The sequence below is a fragment of the Phaseolus vulgaris genome, chromosome 6 (assembly GCF_051622355.1).
Source record: "Phaseolus vulgaris cultivar YP4 chromosome 6, ASM5162235v1, whole genome shotgun sequence".
In the NCBI taxonomy this organism is placed as follows: domain Eukaryota; kingdom Viridiplantae; phylum Streptophyta; class Magnoliopsida; order Fabales; family Fabaceae; genus Phaseolus; species Phaseolus vulgaris.
Genome location: NC_143503.1, coordinates 16,832,891 through 16,852,064, shown reverse-complemented (window position 1 = coordinate 16,852,064; position 19,174 = coordinate 16,832,891). Strand labels below are relative to the sequence as shown.

Sequence of the window (19,174 nt, the reverse complement as noted above, 5' to 3'; positions counted from 1 at the left end):
TGGTAAAAGAACTGTGTATCTGTGTGTGTGTTGTCTCCTTTTGGCAAAAATATTCTCCAGTCACTTGTACGTAACCTTAAAGCACGGGCAAGCAACCAAAGCGTTTCTCCTAAGTTTGCCAAAGGTTCCAACCCTTTTTCCGACATTCTCAGCGCTATTTAAACTGCCCCAGCATTTAAAGCGCCTTAAAGCGCTTTTAAACTCGAACGTAACGCACTCATTAAAGCGCTTAATTACGAAACGTAGCGCATTTAAGACGTTGAAACGCTTGGGAGCCATAATAGTACCTGAATGCTGAAAAGGGAAACTGTATTGAATATCTTTAATTACCTGGCACCTGACTAGAGGGTGTTTCTATTCCGGCATTGCTGTCATATACGTGGAGGGCCTCACGACGCCATGACCCCATCTGGGGGCGTTTCTGCCCATCTGGGGACGTTTCTACGTGTGGGTCCTCCTGCTTGGGAGTGCTACTGCGCTAGGGGTGACTTTTTGGGTGCCAACTCATGCCCCCAAGTATCTAGCCACTTACTCTGAGAGCGTGTCTGCCTTCCTCTCACACCCTGCACCCGGTTATCCTGGGCGTGACCTTCCTCTTGGGTCGTATCTGTCCCGAAGGCGTCTCTGGGGCGGCAGGGGTACTTCGCGAGTCAGGCTGCCCTTCACTGGTACTATCACTATGGCCTTGAAGCCACCTTTTCCTTCTCTTTATCACTTTCCCGAGATATCGGGACCTGAGGCTTTCCCACGGCGTCGCTCCCTCCATGGTCTTTCCTACCCATGGGTATCGGGGAACCACACCGTGATTGCCTCGCTTTTACACTGTTCGATCTGGCGACGCCCTCACCTGGGCGACGCCTTCACCTAGGCGACGCCTTCACCTGGGCGACGCCTTCACCTGGGCGACGCCTTCACCTGGGCGACGCCTTCACCGAGGCGACGCCTTCACCTTGGCGACGCCTTCACCTAGGCGACGCCGTGCCTTAGCGACGCCTTGTCCTGCCTTGGCGACGCTTCCTCTTGGCGTCCCTACACCTGGGCGACACCTTGAGCTGACTTTGACCTTCCAGTCGTTGACTTTGACCTTCCAGTCGTTGACTTTGACCTTGACTTAGTCAACGCCCTGATACGGGACGGTACACAAGCCCCCTAGTCTTAAGCCGAAGACTTGTCTTCAGCGCAAAGACTAAAGCCTTGCCCCCGCCATCCACGTGCCTTCCTGATGACGTGTCATTCTCTGCTGACTCAGCAAATTTTCGAATTACTGACGCGACATTTTCTGAACCACAGGGGTATTCTTAATGACCGATTGGACATTCCCTGAAATGGGGATGATTACGCCTTTTGAGCTACCCTTGATCGCGCGCCACGTGGCCCATCGCGTGGCCCTCCTTTAGAGACCTTTGCGCTTCCCCTGGGCAATCGACCCTCCGACACGTGGCCCGATCCTACGGCCCTTAGTTAGCGCTTCTCGAGTCGCGAAATGTAACGTTTAAGTTACTCCAAACCCCGCGCTTACCCTACTGTTACATTCATTCACTCTGCTACTTTGCCCTGTTCATCGCCTCCAAAACCTCTTCTCTCTGCAATTGCGATTCTCCCCTTCCTGCGCTCTCCTACCGCCTCCACTTCAACAGCAAAGGTATGGTTTCGAGCACTCTCAACTCTTCACTGTTGTCGCATTATAGGAAACTGCCTGGGACTGTTGTTGTTCTCGTACTTCTCTGGATATTGTTTGTATGCCTCGTTGTTCCTTTCGCTTCCCTTTGTTCTTTTGCGGGTAGGGCGCTCCTAGGGTTCTTCCATTTTCCCCTTTTCTTCTCTTCAAACCCCTTTTCTCTGAACCCTTTCTTTCTCTTTTGATCTTCAGCATTGGCGTTGATGGCAAAAACCAAGACCACCGCGCCTCCCCCGCTCCTCAAGTCTCATTATAAGGGCGAATATGACTGGGCCCCCGACGAACTTTTGGACGAATGTTCCCTCCTGAACTCCGTTGAGGACGTGGAGGCCCACAGGGGGGACCCTGCCCTCTATAACTTCAATGCTTTCCACAAAAGTCATGACTCCCAAGTCCTGGTAAGCCGAGTGCGACCTGGGATGCCCGTTTGCGCGGACTCACGGGATACTGGGGGATGCGCTTTCTTCTTCCTCTATCAGATGGTGCTAAAAAGGGTGGGCCTGCGTCTGCCCCTAACTCCCTTCGAAAAAGAGCTACTGAGAGAGATAAACACTGCTCCCGCCCAACTCCATCCCAACAGTTGGGCTTTCGTGAGGGGGTTCCAAATTCTCTGCGGTTATCTAGGTGTTCCCTCCTCTGTGGACGTTTTTCTTCACTTCTTCGAGGTAAAGAAGCAAGGGAAAAGTCTCTGGATGAGCTTTTCTGGCATCACCGGGCGCATCATCCTGACGCTCTTCCAGAATTCGTTCAAAGGCTGGAAGGGGAAATTTTTCAAGGTACGCGCGACCAAGCGCGATCCTACCATTCTAGAGGGCTTTCCCCTGTACTGGACAGACAAGCCCATAACTATGAAGCCCTTGGCTCTGGACGAACTTGCCCCGCCTGACCGGGATATATGCAAAGCCTTGGCGGGACTGGGGATAGTCTTCGATACCGCCAAGCTCATCGCGAACGAATTCAATGCCCATGGGCTTTCTACATACTTCGGTATCTGCTCTTGGCGATTTATGATGCATTAGTTGCTATGGTTATCTGCATTACCATTTTTCACTGTACAATGTTACTTGCATTTCGCATCTCTTCCTGTATTGTGAATCCACATAACTGCTCTAGTGCTAATCCTTGTTGTTTGGCCTGTCTTGATGTAGGATCGGTGATGGGCACTTCCAAAAGAATAATGTTGGCGAAAGCACTGAAGGAGGCTCGTGCCGCCAAGGCAGGCGCCTCCTCCAGCCCTGCTGCCAATCCGGTTCTCCCACCGGCTCCGTCACCGCCACCTCCAGTCACCGCTGAAGCTTCTTCTAGCCATCTCCGGCGTCTCCACCTGGCTCCAAAGTGCTTCCGACTCCCAGTTCTCCTCCGCCTATCGCCGCCGTTCCCCTAGCTGCGGCCTCATCACCGGCTCCAACCCCCCTCGACAAAGGGAAAAGGGTTTTGGAGATTCTGTCAGATGACGAGGAATCAGAAGGTGTAGCACCCTTCAGGAGGAGAAAATCCGCGCGGGTTCCTCTTCTGGTAGAGACGCCGCCGCAGGGAGGGAACCCCTTCATGGACAACCCTCCAAGCGCAACCTCACTCCCTCCTATGATTCTTCAAGAGGAAAGGGGCGAAGGCGCCGAATCTGCCCCTCCTCTGCCGCCGCCAGAAACCACTGCTTCCTCGGCTCCCGACGCTGCCGCCCCCGACTTCATTGCCATCCCCCCTCCAATCATGCATCTGATGAGGGGTTTCAGTGGCGGGACTATGCCAGAAGGTACCGACAGGAGGGAAGGTATGCCTTTCTATTTGGGGGCCTTCTTGGCGGTGGCTCTTGAATGGCGCTCCCAGGCCAGAAACGCTGTCTTGCAAGCTCAAACTCTCCAGGCCTTGGAAACGAAAGCAACCACCCTGGAAGAGGAGATGAAGGCCCTGGGACGCCAGAACGAGGCTTATTGTTCCTCTCTGAAACAAGCACAAGAGTCCAGGGCAGAAGCTGAGAGGAAACTGGCAGAGGCCTTGGAGCTCCAGGCTGACTTCTACGCTCGTGAAGTTGCTCTCCAAGTACAGGTAGCGGGTCTTCAGGAATTGGTCAAAGCAGACGCAGAAACTCAAAAGGACCTGAAGGACCGTTGCTGTGAACAAACTGCCAAGGTGGAACGGATGGAGGAGGAAATGGCCACGCAGGCCAAAGCTATGGACCTTCTCCGAGTTGACTACGACAAACTGCAGGTCGAGGTTAGCCGGCTTCGTGTGGAGAAGGAGGCTCTGGAGAAGCAGGTGGCCTCTGGAGACGCCGCCATTGAGGAACTGGAGAAGGAGAAAAAGTCCCTTATCCAGGAGATGGCGGGCACCTTCGAGGAGGGGTTCCAAGAGGCCCTGTCCCAGGCGCGCTGCGAGAATCCTGGCGTCAACCTTTCGAACTGCGACCCCACACACCACGTAGTCGACGGGAAGGTCGTGCCCATGGATTTGAACGACTGAACTGCTGCCCCTCATCCGCCACCTTCCTCTTCAAGCTTAACTCTTCATTCTTTACCTTCGCTTTTTAATCTTATCTGCCAAAACTTGTAATTCTTTGAACTATCCGCACTCTTGTTACTGATTTGGGACATCCGCATGGTTGTCTTTATTTCTCTTTCACATACGATTCCGCCTATGCGATCTCGTTCTCATCTTTTCCCTTCATACGCTTCGATTATTTTATCTGTGTTCTGCCCGTTTCTCACACTTCGTTGGGCGGTTTGGTTTGATTGGGTAAGGTCGCCCGCCAACCCTTACGCCCATGGAGAGGCTCACTAAGTGGCGCCGTATCGTCCACGGGACGTCTCTGATACCGAAAGGCTCTTTCTTTGATCTTTTAACGCTCGGCGCCCACGCCCAAGGAGAGGCCTGCTAAGGCAGCACCGTATCGTCCCCGGGTGTCTAAAACGCTGAGTGCTGTGGGGTTTTTGTTCCCTCCATGGTCTTTCCTGCCCATAGGTATCGGGGAACACCCTGCCGGTGACTCGTTGGCGTTTGACGGTCTCATCTCCCTCCACAGTCTTTCCTACCTGTGGGTATCGGGGAGGCGACGCCTGTGACTAACTTTGCTTTCGTCTCCCTCCACAGTCTTTCCTACCTGTGGGTATCGGGGAGGCGATGCCTGTCGGTATTTGGGTTGGCGACACCCGCGACATCTCGCGCTGTCGTCGCCCTTTACGTCCTTCCTGGCAACGCCTCGGGCGTTACCTTTACCTCGACAGTGACCTTAACTCTTGCCTTGGTCAACGCTTGATAACAGCGAAGAGCCCAAGGCTTTGTCTGTGCCATCCACGTGGCGCTCCTTGCATAGCTGATGGGACCTTCTGTCATTCGACTTGATCCACGTGGCGCTACTTGTATGGTTTGTGGGACATTCGGTCATTTCATCGAGTCCTGACTCCTGCTATGCCCCTGACTCATTTTCGACGGCGGATCGTACCATTGGATATTCTGTTGACGGGACATTTTCTGATTTAAACCAGTGGTGCCAGCGTCATCCTTTCATCTTCTGCCACGTGTATCAATCGTGCGGTGCATCCATTCACGTCGTTTGGCGCTCTAACCGCTTTATTTAACTCTTCAAGCTCTGGAACTATCTTCATCGTTTTCTCACTCTTCATAACCTACTTGCGTTCTTTCTTCTTGCACCCTTTCTTCTCTGTCGAAGGGCTGTTCTAACCTTCGCTCCCTCGCTCAACCCTTGCATTTCCAGCCATCCTGATCTTGTTAAGGAATGTCTTCGCACGATGCTTCCTCCAGGGTTCGTCCCAAAGACTTGTACCCTTGGGCCTCGAGCGAACTTCTTGATGAGTGTTCATGCTTGCTCTCCACCAGGGCCGTACGGGAACACAAAGGGGAGTTGTGTTCTTACGACCACCGGGCCTTCGCGAGGAGGCACGATGACGACATCGCTGTGCTCCCTTGCACTCTGGGGGAGCCAGTGTGTGGAGACGAACGGGCCAACGACGGGGTCCCTTTCTTTTACTTTTACCAGGTGGTGTTCAAGACCATCGGGGTGCGCTTACCCTTCTCCTGGTTCGAGAAGGAACTGCTGACGGAGATCAACGTGGCTCCAGCCCAGTTGTACCCCAACAGCTGGGCCTTTGTCAAGGCCTTCGATGTCCTCTTCGGGTTTCTGGGTTGTGCACCCTCGGTCGACCTCTTTCTTCACTTTTTTGAGGTGAAGAGACAGAGACACAACCTCTGGGTAACTCTCAGCAATGTACCCGGAAGAGTTCTTTTCACGCCCTTCCAAAGCTCGTTCACGGGGTGGAAAGGCCGGTTCTTCAAGATCTGCTGTACTGATCTTGTTCCCGACGCTCTGGATGGGTTTCCACTGTACTGGGTGAGAGAGGAAAAGGCCCTCAAAGCCAAACCCCTCAAGAATCTGGCTCCAAGTGATCAAATAGCTTGCCGGATTCTTGCTGAGGCGGGAGGTTTTGACTCCGCTACGGTGATCAGCTTGGAGTTCAACGCTAGGACTCTTGAGAAGTACATAAGTAAGAACCACTGCCTTAGGCAACTTCGACCTTCGTTACTTTCTAACTGTGCCTGTCTTTCTTCACTGTGTCTCTAATACATCTGTTCCCTTTGTGCAGGTTCGAAAATAAGCCGAGAAAAGAGGACACGACTTACTCGAGCGCTGCGGGCTGGGAAAGAGGCTTCGCCTTCCTCCAGTGATGACTTTGATGAGCGCTGAGAAGTGGCTTGTTTGTGTTTTTGCATTTTGTACTGAACATTGCTTGTAATAACAACTTTTCAATATCATAATTCTTTACAACGCCACTTTACTTTGCATATGCTTCATATACCGCACGACTTCCTTTCGTCTCGTTCTGCCAACGATGCATGCTTTTCCTTGGGCGGCGTCTTCTTTCTGGGCGACACCAAGACCTAGGCAACGCCTTCTTCCTTGGCGACACCATGGCCTAGGCGGCGCATCACATTACTTCTAACAAGGAAAAATAAAGGCTGAAAACCAAGGCACTTCTTTTTCTCAACTGGTTTTTCCATTTATTAGGGTGACCTCATTAAAAAACCCCCGAAAGGGAAAAAGAGCGTCCCCTTCAACTAACTTGTTACACGCTGCTTACATAGGTCAACTGAAATAAAATTTTAAGTTGGCTGCATTCCAACTGCGCGGGATAGGGCCTCCATCTAAAGTCTCCAGGTTGTACGAACCGTTGCCCTTAGCCTCAGTAACTCTGAAGGGCCCGGTCCACTTGGGAGACAGCTTATTCTCCAACTCGTAAGGGTGAGCTTTCCTCATCACCAGGTCGCCCACCTGAAACTGTCGTGGCTTTACTTTAGAGCTATATTGCCGCTCCACTCTTCTCTTCATCGCTTCAGCTTTTATTCTAGCTTCTTCCCTGGCCTCTTCTAGCAGATCCAGGTTTACCCGTCTTTCCTCATTAGATTCCTCCACCACAAAGTTTTGAAAACGCGGTGAGCTTTCGTGTATTTCTACTGGAATCATCGCGTTCGACCCGTACACCAAACTGAACGGCGTCTCCATAGTAGAGGATTGGGGCGTGGTGTGGTATGCCCATACAATCCTTGGCACCTCTTCCGCCCACGCCCCTTTAGCCTTCTCTAACCTTCTTTTTAACCCCCTCAGCAGAACTCTGTTTCCTGACTCTACTTGTCCATTGGTCTGGGGGTGTTCGACCGACGCGAACACTTGCTTGATTCCCACTTCAGCGCACAGATTTCTCAACTGCTGACTGGCGAACTGGGTCCCGTTGTCAGATATCAGGCGCCTGGGTACGCCAAAGCGACACACGATGTTTCTCCACACAAAATGCTGTACCTTATGCGCAGTGATTTGTGCCACGGGCTCTGCCTCTATCCACTTAGTGAAGTATTCTATGGCGACGATCAGATATTTCATCTGCCTGATTGCCAGTGGGAATGGGCCCAAGATGTCAATACCCCATGTGTGGAAAGGCCACGGGCTGTATATGGACCGCAACTCTTCTGGCGGCGCCTTGTGCCAGTCGGCGTGCTTTTGGCATTGCTTACACCGCTGGGCGTGCCGTGCGCAATCCTCTTTCACCGTTGGCCAGAAAAAACCTGCGCGTATTACCTTGGAGGCTAAGGACCTTCCTCCTACATGGCTTCCGCAGACGCCTTCATGTAGTTCCGCCATTATCCTGGTGCACTCATCGCCACTGACGCACGTTAGGATAGGGTGAGTGAAACCGTGTCTGAACAGCACCCCATCCACCAAGGTATATCTTGCGGCGTTCCTTTTGATTTTCTTACCCTCTACAGGGTCCACTGGAAGGGCCCCATCCTCCAGGTATCGTTTATAGGGCGTCATCCAGGTGTCTCCCGTGGACAGGACACAAACCTGCATCTGCTCCTCCTCAGACGCACCCGCGTATATACTGATGCGGGGCGCCCTCTGCGTATCTTGGGTTAATGAGGAATGGCTCCTCGGCCTTCCCCCTGATGCATAAATCTGGAGGACATCCACCCTGTTGTCTTCCACGAATCGACGCGGAGCTTTGAGGGTCTCCTGGATCACCGTCCTCTGTCTACCCCCCTTGCCTGAGCTGGCCAGCTTTGCGAGCAGGTCGGCTCTGGCATTCTGCTCCCTCAGGACGTGTATTAACTCAAGAGCGTTGAACGCCCCTTTCAACAACTGGACGTATTTTAGATACGCCGCCATCTGGGGGTCCTTCGCCTGGAACTCACCCGACACCTGCCCCGTAATCAACTGGGAGTCGCTCTTCACTAAGAGGTTCTGTGCTCCCATCTCCTTGGCCAAGAGCATTCCTGCAATCAGGGCTTCATATTCCGCTTGGTTGTTACTTGCCTTGAAGGCAAAACGCAAGGCCTGCTCGATCAGTATGCCGTCGGGTCCTTCCAGCACTATTCCCGCACCACTCCCTTGTTGGTTTGAGGAGCCATCAACCGAGAGCAACCACTGTGAACTCGCTTCCACCTCTTGCTCACCTCCGGGTGAAAGTTCTGCTACAAAATCCGCGTACACCTGCCCTTTAATGGATCCTCTAGGCTCGTACTGTATGTCGAATTCTGACAGTTCCACTGCCCAACGTACCATTCTTCCTGCCACATCGGGCTTCTGCAGCACCTTCTGTATGGGGAGGTTGGTCATTACCACCACCGTAAAACTGTGGAAGTAATGACGGAGCCTCCTAGCCGAGAACACCACCGCCAGTGCCGCCTTCTCCAGTGCTTGGTACCTTGTCTCAGCTCCCTGTAAGGCTTTGCTCACAAAGTAAATGGGCTTCTGACTCTGGTCCTGCTCTTGGACCAACACAGAACTGATGGCCCTATCTGTTACAGTAAAATACAACCGGAGGGGCACGCCCGTTACCGGTTTGCAGAGAACTGGAGGCGTCGCCAGGTAATCCTTCAGCTTAACGAAAGCCGCTTCGCATTCCTCAGTCCATGCAAAGCGACTGTTTCTCTTGAGGCACTGGAAGTACGGGTGCCCCTTTTCTCCTCCGGCGGAAACAAACCTCGAGAGCGCCGCCATCCGCCCTGTCAACTGTTGAACCTCCTTTACCGATGTCGGACTCCGCATGGCGATAATAGCCGCACATTTGTCGGGGTTCGCCTCTATCCCCCTCTGGGTGAGCAGAAAACCCAAGAATTTACCGGCCTCTACCCCAAAAACACACTTCTCGGGGTTCAACTTGAGGCGGTATTTGGATATTGTGTTGAACAATTCCTCCAAGTCTGCCATGTGCTGCACCCTGTTCTGCGACGCCACCACCATGTCGTCTACGTAGGCGTATACGTTCCTCCCGAGCATTGGCGCCAGGACCTTGTCCATTAACCTCTGGTACGTGGCGCCCGCATTTTTGAGCCCGAAGGGCATCACCTTATAGCAATAACTGCATGTTTCAGTCATGAACGCAGTCTTGCTCTCGTCCCTGGGGTGCATCTTGATTTGGTTATACCCTGAGAAGGCATCCAGGAAGCTTAACACCTTGCTGCCAGACGCGCTGTCCACTAGGGCGTCGATGCTGGGCAGCGGATAGGAATCCTTTGGGCACACCTTGTTCAGGTCCGTGAAGTCAACGCACATTCTCCATTTTCCGTTCGCCTTCTTCACCAAGACGACGTTGGCGAGCCACTCAGGGTACTGAATCTCCCTAATGTGGCCAGCACTTAGCAGCTTCTGCGTTTCGTCTTTCACCACCTGTTGTCGCTCCTCATTGAACTTCCTCCTTCTCTGACGCACGGGGCGGACCGCGGCGTCCATGCTGAGGTGGTGACACAGGAAATCGGGGTCGATGCCCGGCATATCCGAGGCGGACCATGCGAAGGCATCCAGGTGGCGCGAAATCACTTCCGCCACCCCTTCCTGTTCTTCTGGACTTAGCGAGCTTCCTAACTTGAAAGCTTTGCCGCCAATCTCCCTTTCTAGGGTGTTAGCTGCGGGTTGCTCCCTATTATCATCTTCGGCGGGCGCCGCTTCTTCTACGGGCGCCGCCTCTTCCACTGGCGCTTCCTCCATTGGCACCTCCGCTTCGGGCATCGCCCTTTCTGCTATGACCTCTCCAAGCGTCAGCCTAGCGGGCGTCGCCTCGATCATCGTTGCGTCCGCGCTCGGCGGACGTTCGTACACCATGAAAACGCCTCTCTTCGTCTTCAGGCTGTTTTCGTAGCATTTCCTCGCCTCCTCTTGGTCTGATCTGATGACTATCACCCGACCACTGAGGTCCGGTAGCTTCATCTTCATGTGACGGGTGGAGGATATTGCACTCAGACGGTTTAACGCCGGTCTGCCCAGCAAAATATTGTAGGCAGAGTTGGCGTTCACGACGAGGTACCGAATGCTCTCTGTTCGGGAGGCCTCTCCGTCTGTGAACGTAGTCCTCAACTCCAGGTACCCCCGGACCTCTATCTGGTTATCCCCAAACCCATACAAACATCCCGTATAGGGACTCAGCAGATCGGGGGACAGCCGTAACTTATTAAAAGTCGACAGAAACATGACGTCTGCCGAGCTTCCTTGATCAACAAGCACTCTGTGGACCTTCCTTCCAGCCGTGACGACCGAGATGACAACGGGATCGTTGTCATGGGGCACCACATCTCGGAGGTCCCTTCTTGTGAACACAATATCTGACTCCCAGGGCTCCCCCGAGAGCCTCTCTTCGATTGAATTCACCCCCCTCGCGTATTTCTTCCGCTGGGAGGCGGTGGGTCCTCCGCCGGAAAAACCTCCAGCAATGGTGTGGACCTCGCCAAGCACAGGCATCTCGTGTGCTGGCTCATCCGCCGGCGGCGGCAGGGTGGCGGTCGTGGTGGACTCTGCGACATAATCTTTCAAAAACCCAGTTCTCACCAGCTCATCTAGCTGGTAGCCCAACGACAGGCAATTATCAATTTGGTGCCCGAAAGCCTCGTGAAATTCGCACCAAGAGTCTTTACGGGGCCCTAACACCTTGTCGGTCTTCGCCGGTCGCCTCAGCCTCTCGGCTATGTTGGGTACGGCGATCAAATCCTTCAACTCAACTACGAAGTTGTACCTCGCCGGTCTTGCTCTTTCTCTGGCGGGGCGTTCGACTCCTGCGGGGCCCCGAGGCTGGGGTTTTCTGGCCTCGTAGGGGCGTCTAGCCTCTGGCTTCTTTCTCCCCGTCGTTGTCTCATTGACTCTGACGGGTTGAACTCGCGTTGGTCCCCTCGGGCGTGAGGGTACGGCGCTGGTGCGCTTCACACATACCTCCCCTTCCGAAGCGATATGCTCTACCGCCCTACGTCGTAATTCAGCGAAAGTCCTAGGGCGATTGCGGATAATAGATTCTCCAAAGGGGCCGGGGCATACGCCTTTCACAAATGCGTACACGATCATAGGCTCCTCTGTTGTACCAACCTTCACGACCTGGGCCCCGAAGCGATTGATATACTCCTTCAGGGTCTCCCCCTGATACTGCTTCACGTCAAACAGGTCGTAAGAGACCGGCGGCGGGGCTTTGTTGGCCAAATACTGTTCTCTGAATAACCGCGACAACTGGCGGAAAGATGTAATATGGCCCTCGGGGAGGCTAATGAACCAGTCCATAGCCATCCCGGTCAGGGTGCTCATGAAGAGCTTGCACTTGGCAGCATCAGAACCGCCTATCAGGACCATCTGCGTGTGAAATGCGGCGAGGTGCGTCTCTGGGTCCTCCATCCCAGTGAAGATTACCTTGGGTCCCGCGAACGTGTTCGGGATCACTGCCTCTAGGATCTCCTGCGAGAAAGGAGTGGAAAACTCCCTTGGCGGGGAATGGTTCTCCGTCTCGTCCTGCCCAGGCCGCCTCCGATCGTTTCTCAGGCCCTGGCGCAACTCCTCATTCACACGGTGGAGCTCTTCGTTGCGCTCATGCGAGGCGTCAAGATCTGCCTGCATGCGCTCCTGCTCCATCTTCGAATCCGCCATGTCCTACTGCAGCCCCCTCATTATTTCCAGGACCTGCTGCATGGATAGGTCTGCTGGGGCTGCGCGCGCTGCTCTTCGTCTGGTGGGGGCCATTGTCACTCCAACCTCCTTCAACGTTACTGTAGCTTGGTAAATTCTCCTCGAACTTGTGATGGGACTGATGTTTTAAATCGAGCCCCACGGTGGGCGCCAAATGTTCCGTCCGGTTGACCGGGACGTCTTCGTGCGCGACCTCAACCGTCAGCTAAGGACTCCTTCCCACTGATTGCCTGTGAATTCCTGCAAAAAAGAGGACAAAGAGGCGCCCTAGCGGCCGTTTGCACTCCGACGCTCAAGTCAGCCAGCAAGAAACACCAAAAAACTGTCCACCCACGTATCTGAGCACCGCGTGTGGCACTCTGAAGGTGGTAAAAGAACTGTGTATCTGTGTGTGTGTTGTCTCCTTTTGGCAAAAATATTCTCCAGTCACTTGTACGTAACCTTAAAGCACGGGCAAGCAACCAAAGCGTTTCTCCTAAGTTTGCCAAAGGTTCCAACCCTTTTTCCGACATTCTCAGCGCTATTTAAACTGCCCCAGCATTTAAAGCGCCTTAAAGCGCTTTTAAACTCGAACGTAACGCACTCATTAAAGCGCTTAATTACGAAACGTAGCGCATTTAAGACGTTGAAACGCTTGGGAGCCATAATAGTACCTGAATGCTGAAAAGGGAAACTGTATTGAATATCTTTAATTACCTGGCACCTGACTAGAGGGTGTTTCTATTCCGGCATTGCTGTCATATACGTGGAGGGCCTCACGACGCCATGACCCCATCTGGGGGCGTTTCTGCCCATCTGGGGACGTTTCTACGTGTGGGTCCTCCTGCTTGGGAGTGCTACTGCGCTAGGGGTGACTTTTTGGGTGCCAACTCATGCCCCCAAGTATCTAGCCACTTACTCTGAGAGCGTATCTGCCTTCCTCTCACACCCTGCACCCGGTTATCCTGGGCGTGACCTTCCTCTTGGGTCGTATCTGTCCCGAAGGCGTCTCTGGGGCGGCAGGGGTACTTCGCGAGTCAGGCTGCCCTTCACTGGTACTATCACTATGGCCTTGAAGCCACCTTTTCCTTCTCTTTATCACTTTCCCGAGATATCGGGACCTGAGGCTTTCCCACGGCGTCGCTCCCTCCATGGTCTTTCCTACCCATGGGTATCGGGGAACCACACCGTGATTGCCTCGCTTTTACACTGTTCGATCTGGCGACGCCCTCACCTGGGCGACGCCTTCACCTGGGCGACGCCTTCACCTGGGCGACGCCTTCACCTGGGCGACGCCTTCACCTGGGCGACGCCTTCACCTGGGCGACGCCTTCACCGAGGCGACGCCTTCACCGAGGCGACGCCTTCACCTTGGCGACGCCTTCACCTAGGCGACGCCGTGCCTTAGCGACGCCTTGTCCTGCCTTGGCGACGCTTCCTCTTGGCGTCCCTACACCTGGGCGACACCTTGAGCTGACTTTGACCTTCCAGTCGTTGACTTTGACCTTCCAGTCGTTGACTTTGACCTTGACTTAGTCAACGCCCTGATACGGGACGGTACAATTTTTAAATTTTAAAATTAACTGAAAGTAACGCAAATCACAATACATTCCAATGTAATTTTACACTGTTAGTAAGCTTAAAATAATTCAAATTATGTTTACCATGTTTCATCTTTTTTTTCCTTAGCTTAGTCAAACACTTATAACTCATCAATAATTTTTGTATTTCCTTTGCATCTTAACGTAAAACTAGTTTAGTCAAGTTAGTCTATTACTGTTTTAATCATTTATTTGGCCATGGTTGCTTTTAAATATTAATTTAAATTTATGTTAATTCGTTTCTACTCTTTTTTATTATTTAACAAAACTGTTTATATATTTTAAAATCTTAAAATTAACTTAAAGTGACGCAAATCACAGTACATATCAATGTAATTTTACTTTTTTTTATTAAAAATAAAAAATAAATAAATAAAATCTAGTTTAGAAGTGATTCAACCAGAATCACAGAAATGTAACGATGGCTGTTAGTATGCGTTAACGTTGAAATTGAGTGTCAGTTACCACAAGCCATAACAAACGTTGAAATTGTACACTGTCAGTTTTGACATGGTACCAACGTAATTCTAGTTTTAGTCAAATGTTTAAAATATATTAATCATTAGAAAAAAAAAGCCTTATTGTGTGAAACACGAGTGTTGAGTGTAAACACGTGAGAAAGTGGTGTGAGGCCCAAACTTATTGTTATTTGTAATCTGTTTACTTGAGCATGGCAAGGGAACCGTCAGATAGTGGACTGTCTCAACTACAGATGCAAGCCTTAACACAACACTTGGAAAGGATAATGAAACAACAAAGTGATGGACTCCATGAGAGGTTGGATCAAATAGCGTAAGCACAACAAGTAAATCCAAAAAATAAAGGGGGAGATAGGAGGAGGAGAAGAGAAAATGATGGAGAACAAAGAACTCTGAGAATTGATGGAATAAAATTAAATATTCCCACATTCAATGGGAAAAGTGATCCTGATGCTTACTTGAAGTGGGAAATTAAAGTAGAGCATGTGTTTGCTTGCAATGAGTACAATGAGGAGCAGAAGATGAAGTTGGCAGCAGCTGAATTTTCAGCTTATGCTTTAGCTTGGTGGAATAAATACCAAAGGGACAGAACTAGATATGAAGAACCCATGGTAGAATCTTGGACAGAAATGAAAAGGATTATGAGGAAGAGATATATTCCAGCAAGCTACAATAAGGATTTGCAACTCAAACTTCAAAGAATGACTCAAGGGAATATTTTGATAATTTTAGAGAGTGTTTCTCTGTTAGGGTTTTTCCCTGCATCTTGCGATCTTATCAAGAATCCACCAATTCTTGTGGCGATCATCCTTAGGCTTATCAAACTTTGTTTGTGGCGCCTTCCTTTATCCAGGTTTCTATTGTTACTGTTTTGAATTTATTCCGTTCCGTAACCCTAAATTTCCAATTTTATTGTCATTTCTATTTGGATTCATATCAACTATCCCCTTAGTGACCTTCATCAAAAGAAACACCACCACTCCAACTCCCTACTCCATTAGACCGACCTTGCGATTTCATAGTCCAAGAGTCCTGATCACCCATATAACAGTTGTTGGCTCGACAAATGCTGCCAAGCAACTAACAGAAGAAAGGGAGTGAAGGCCACCTCTTCCTTGAGCCACCTAGCTCTATACAGCCTTGCCGTAAAATAGTTATATTAGCCCTCACCTTCTTCCTCCTCCATTGCAAATTAAAACTTCTGATCCCCCTTACTTATAAATCTTGATGCAAGACATTGGATTCAAGATCCAATCCATGAATGAGTAGGTAAAGTTGTGTACCTTATTCTTCATCCACAACCACAATTTAAGTTGAGCTTTTTGGAACACCTCTTATGCGTCTACTACTCCTTGTTTGAACACAATCGAGTTCATGTGCTCCCATATGCACCTTACAATAGTTGCCCATATACCTTTCCAAACCATGTTTTGTTTATTGTTGGCCTGGGCCAAGAAAAAACTCTCAAAGTGGTTCTTCAAGTCATTGTGTTGGACAACCAAGATACCAATCCACCTATAACATAGAGCCCACACGCGCAGAGCCACATCGCATGCCATATAGAGTTGTTCACATGATTCGGTTTTGTCTTGGCATAAGACACATAAGGTAGATTCCAGCGCCACCCCTCTCCTACAGATGACACTCCAAATTAAGCATTCATCCAATGCAGGCAAACTAAGTGACAAACCACTTAAATCCATAATTATAGAGCTTTTACGGAGTTACCTCTTCCTTTACTACCCCAAAACTAGTTCAGAAAAGGAAAACCAGCAACCATAGACCATAAAATGACAACTAGTTCCCATCACCCTAATAACCCTATACAAAACCGTTATCATTCCGCACCACCACAACACCTTCTTTTGAGAGCACGACCCTTCCAGCATCTCCTTTTGTATACAAGATCACATCTGACAGAGATACATACATACTTCTTCTTTCCTTGATAAAGAAATGAATTCTAGGATTCATATACACATACATACGATGCTCCCAACAAACACTCAAGACCTGATCACAGATTTTGCTCTAGCACCTAAAACCCCTCTGATTCTACTTAGCTTCTGCTTAAATTATTCCATACCAGAACATTTCACAACAAGAAAATATACCACCTTATCCACGTCTTATTTTGCATGCCTTCAAAGTGTTTCTGCAGTACCTCATAGATGGTTTAGCTAGCAGCGCAACAACCCCTGACCACACCTTTTCCACCCTTTACCAGCACATCAAAACTTACCTCTGCATATAGGGAAAACATCCAGTGTACTCAAACTCACCTCTGGACCTTTGAGTCAGTTTATAATTCTACTGGTGCAATAATTTTATCCCCAAATAAGATTGCTCAATGCTTCGTTGCCAACAACCTATACACCAACAAACCCTTCCACTTCTACAGGTTCTCTTGTATGCACCAGCCAACATCCAATTACTTATAGCTGTTGAATCAAGTTTGATCAAAAGTTTTGAAGAATCCAAATCCTAGCGTTTGATGGAAGGCTGAGTTGCTTGAAGTTGCTGTTGTGTTTTAGAGTAGGATCTGGGGTAGTTTATCTTTGTAATCCACTCTTTGTTGAATCTAAAACTTAAGTGTTTTCAAATCTTTTAAGTTTAAAGTGTTTTTCAAACTACAACAGTTTAATAATATTAAAAATAAAAGTAATATTAAAAATAATATTATTACTATAAAATATTAATAATAAAATTAATAGTAATAATAAAATTAATATTTATAATAATAATAATTATAATTAATAGTAAGAATTTTTATAATACTAAGGTTAGTAGTAATAATTAATATTTTTAATAATATAATTTTTATAAATTAATAAGAATATCAATAATAATTAAATAATATTAATATTTATAATAATTATATTATTATTGATAATAATAATATAATATTAATAATAAATTAATGATAATAATCATAGTAATAATAAAAAATATAATAAAAAAATAATAATTGTAATATAATCACTAAGTTTATCTAGTGTGTGGTGGTTAAAGATATTTTTTTATTTATAGAATTTCTTACAGCATAATTTAATTATAATAAGAATTTAATAATAATAATCATGAAAAAAAACATGAAATTATAGTGTTTATGGATAAAAATCTATAAAACATTGTGTAAATAATTTGTGATTATATATAAATTTTTTGCGGTAAATAAATACAATTTATTTAATTTACAGATCCAACAAAAGTACCAACATTTTAACAAATTGTTTTTATCAGACTAATAATTAAAGATAGATTTGGAATATTTTATCATTAGAATTTTATATTCAACCTTTTATATAGTAATTTATATTTATTATTTTGACTTCAAGTATATTGAGATAGTGTGGTTGGGATCTGAAGTTCAAATTTTTTTTATAATTTTATCATTAAAAAAATATAAATTAAGTGAAAAATATATACAAGAATGGCTTTTATTTGGATTCATATTTTTCTATCACTTCAATTAGACCATATTTAAGAATGGCTTTTATTTTCTTTAACTCTCCACATTTTTTTCATAATTATTCCTCTTATTATTACTTCGCACTAATTTAAAAATGATTTTATGAATTTTTATTAATAATAAAATCTATTTTAAATAATAATAATTTTATAACTTATAAGATGATCTTTAATTTAATTAATATAATAATTAATTATTTTGATATCTAAAATTAGTTTTATTTAATAATTTTATTGTAGTGTTAACTTATTTAACCTTCACCACCAAACATAAATATTTATTTATTTTATTATTCTTATTTATCTTTTACAAGATATTATTAGTTTTATTAAATAGCCACACAACTAATATTTATCCCCACCCGTTTATAGAAAAAAAAAAAACATGATACCCATGCAGACTACAACGGGTATCACTTCCCTTTCTAAAACGGTCTACTCGGAACAAACGACAAACAAACAACCTCCTGCCTTTGGAAACATGCAAGATATGATTATGATTTGTTTGAGGTTATATGTTTTTTAATTTTTAAGTATTCTCATCTCTTACTTTTGTTGGTTAGCTACTATGTACCAACTTATTAATCTTTACCTCAAATATGATTTTATATGTAAGTGAAAACATACAAAATACTTTATTTAATTTAATTAATCCCACAATTAATCCACACAAAATGCATAAATAAATAAATAAATAAAAAGTTGTAGACTAATAATAATAGTAATTGCAAAGAGTTGATACCTCCTTTGATAATATTTATTTGTTTTACATGCATCAAACTTAACCATTGAAGTGTGAATGTATGGTATGAGCAGTTGAATAAGTTCAAGCTTTTATGCACTTATCAATAGGGAATGAAAGTTTAATCTTGCAGGCTGTTGGGAGTTGTGTCAATTTCTCAGGTTTAAACGACAAATTAGGCATAGTGGCAACCAGACAAGTACAAAGTTTTTGAATAGCTGCAGGATTATTGGCTTTTCCAAACACCTGAGCAGCTCCAGCACAACACCTTGGACTTGGAATCCCAAAGTCTGGATTAGCCAAATAAGGCACACATGGTGAAAATAATGGATTATACTCATCACAGCTAGCAGGCATTTGACCTTCAATCAATCTTGTTATGGCCAAACCATAAACCATAACAAACATCACCATAGCCAAAACCTTCATCTTTTCTCTTTATTCTCTATGCTTCTCTGCTTTCACTCTTATCAACTTATCTCTTCATCATTCTTACCATCCCATTCCTTATATACACACTTAATACTATGCATCTTTTATAACTCATCAATATTTTTTTTTTTCCCTTTCCATCTTAACGTATAACTACTTTAGTCAACCTATTTGGTAAAGGGTTGCTTTTAAATATTAATTCAAATATATGTTAATTTATTTCTACTCTTATTTATTATTTAACATAATATATTTTTAAATCTTAAAATTAACTGAAAGTAACGCAAATCACAATACATTCCAATGTAATTTTACACTGTTAGTAAGCTTAAAATAATTCAAATTATG

General features: G+C 47.1%; 1 protein-coding gene across 1 annotated transcript; it reads right to left on the bottom strand.

Annotated features, from left to right (window-relative positions):
- Window positions 1–18,478: 18,478 nt before the first annotated feature.
- On the bottom strand, window positions 18,479–18,823 carry LOC150027213 (non-specific lipid-transfer protein AP10-like). Its single transcript, XM_090303869.1, has one exon. The coding sequence runs from the start codon at window positions 18,821–18,823 to the stop codon at window positions 18,479–18,481; it is 345 nt and encodes a 114-aa protein (XP_090159995.1).
- Between the last annotated feature and the right edge of the window lie 351 nt (window positions 18,824–19,174).

Coding starts and splice junctions, on each gene's coding strand:
- LOC150027213 (XM_090303869.1), bottom strand. CDS start 18,823: ATGAAGGTTTTGGCTATGGTGATGTTTGTTATGGTTTATGGTTTGGCC.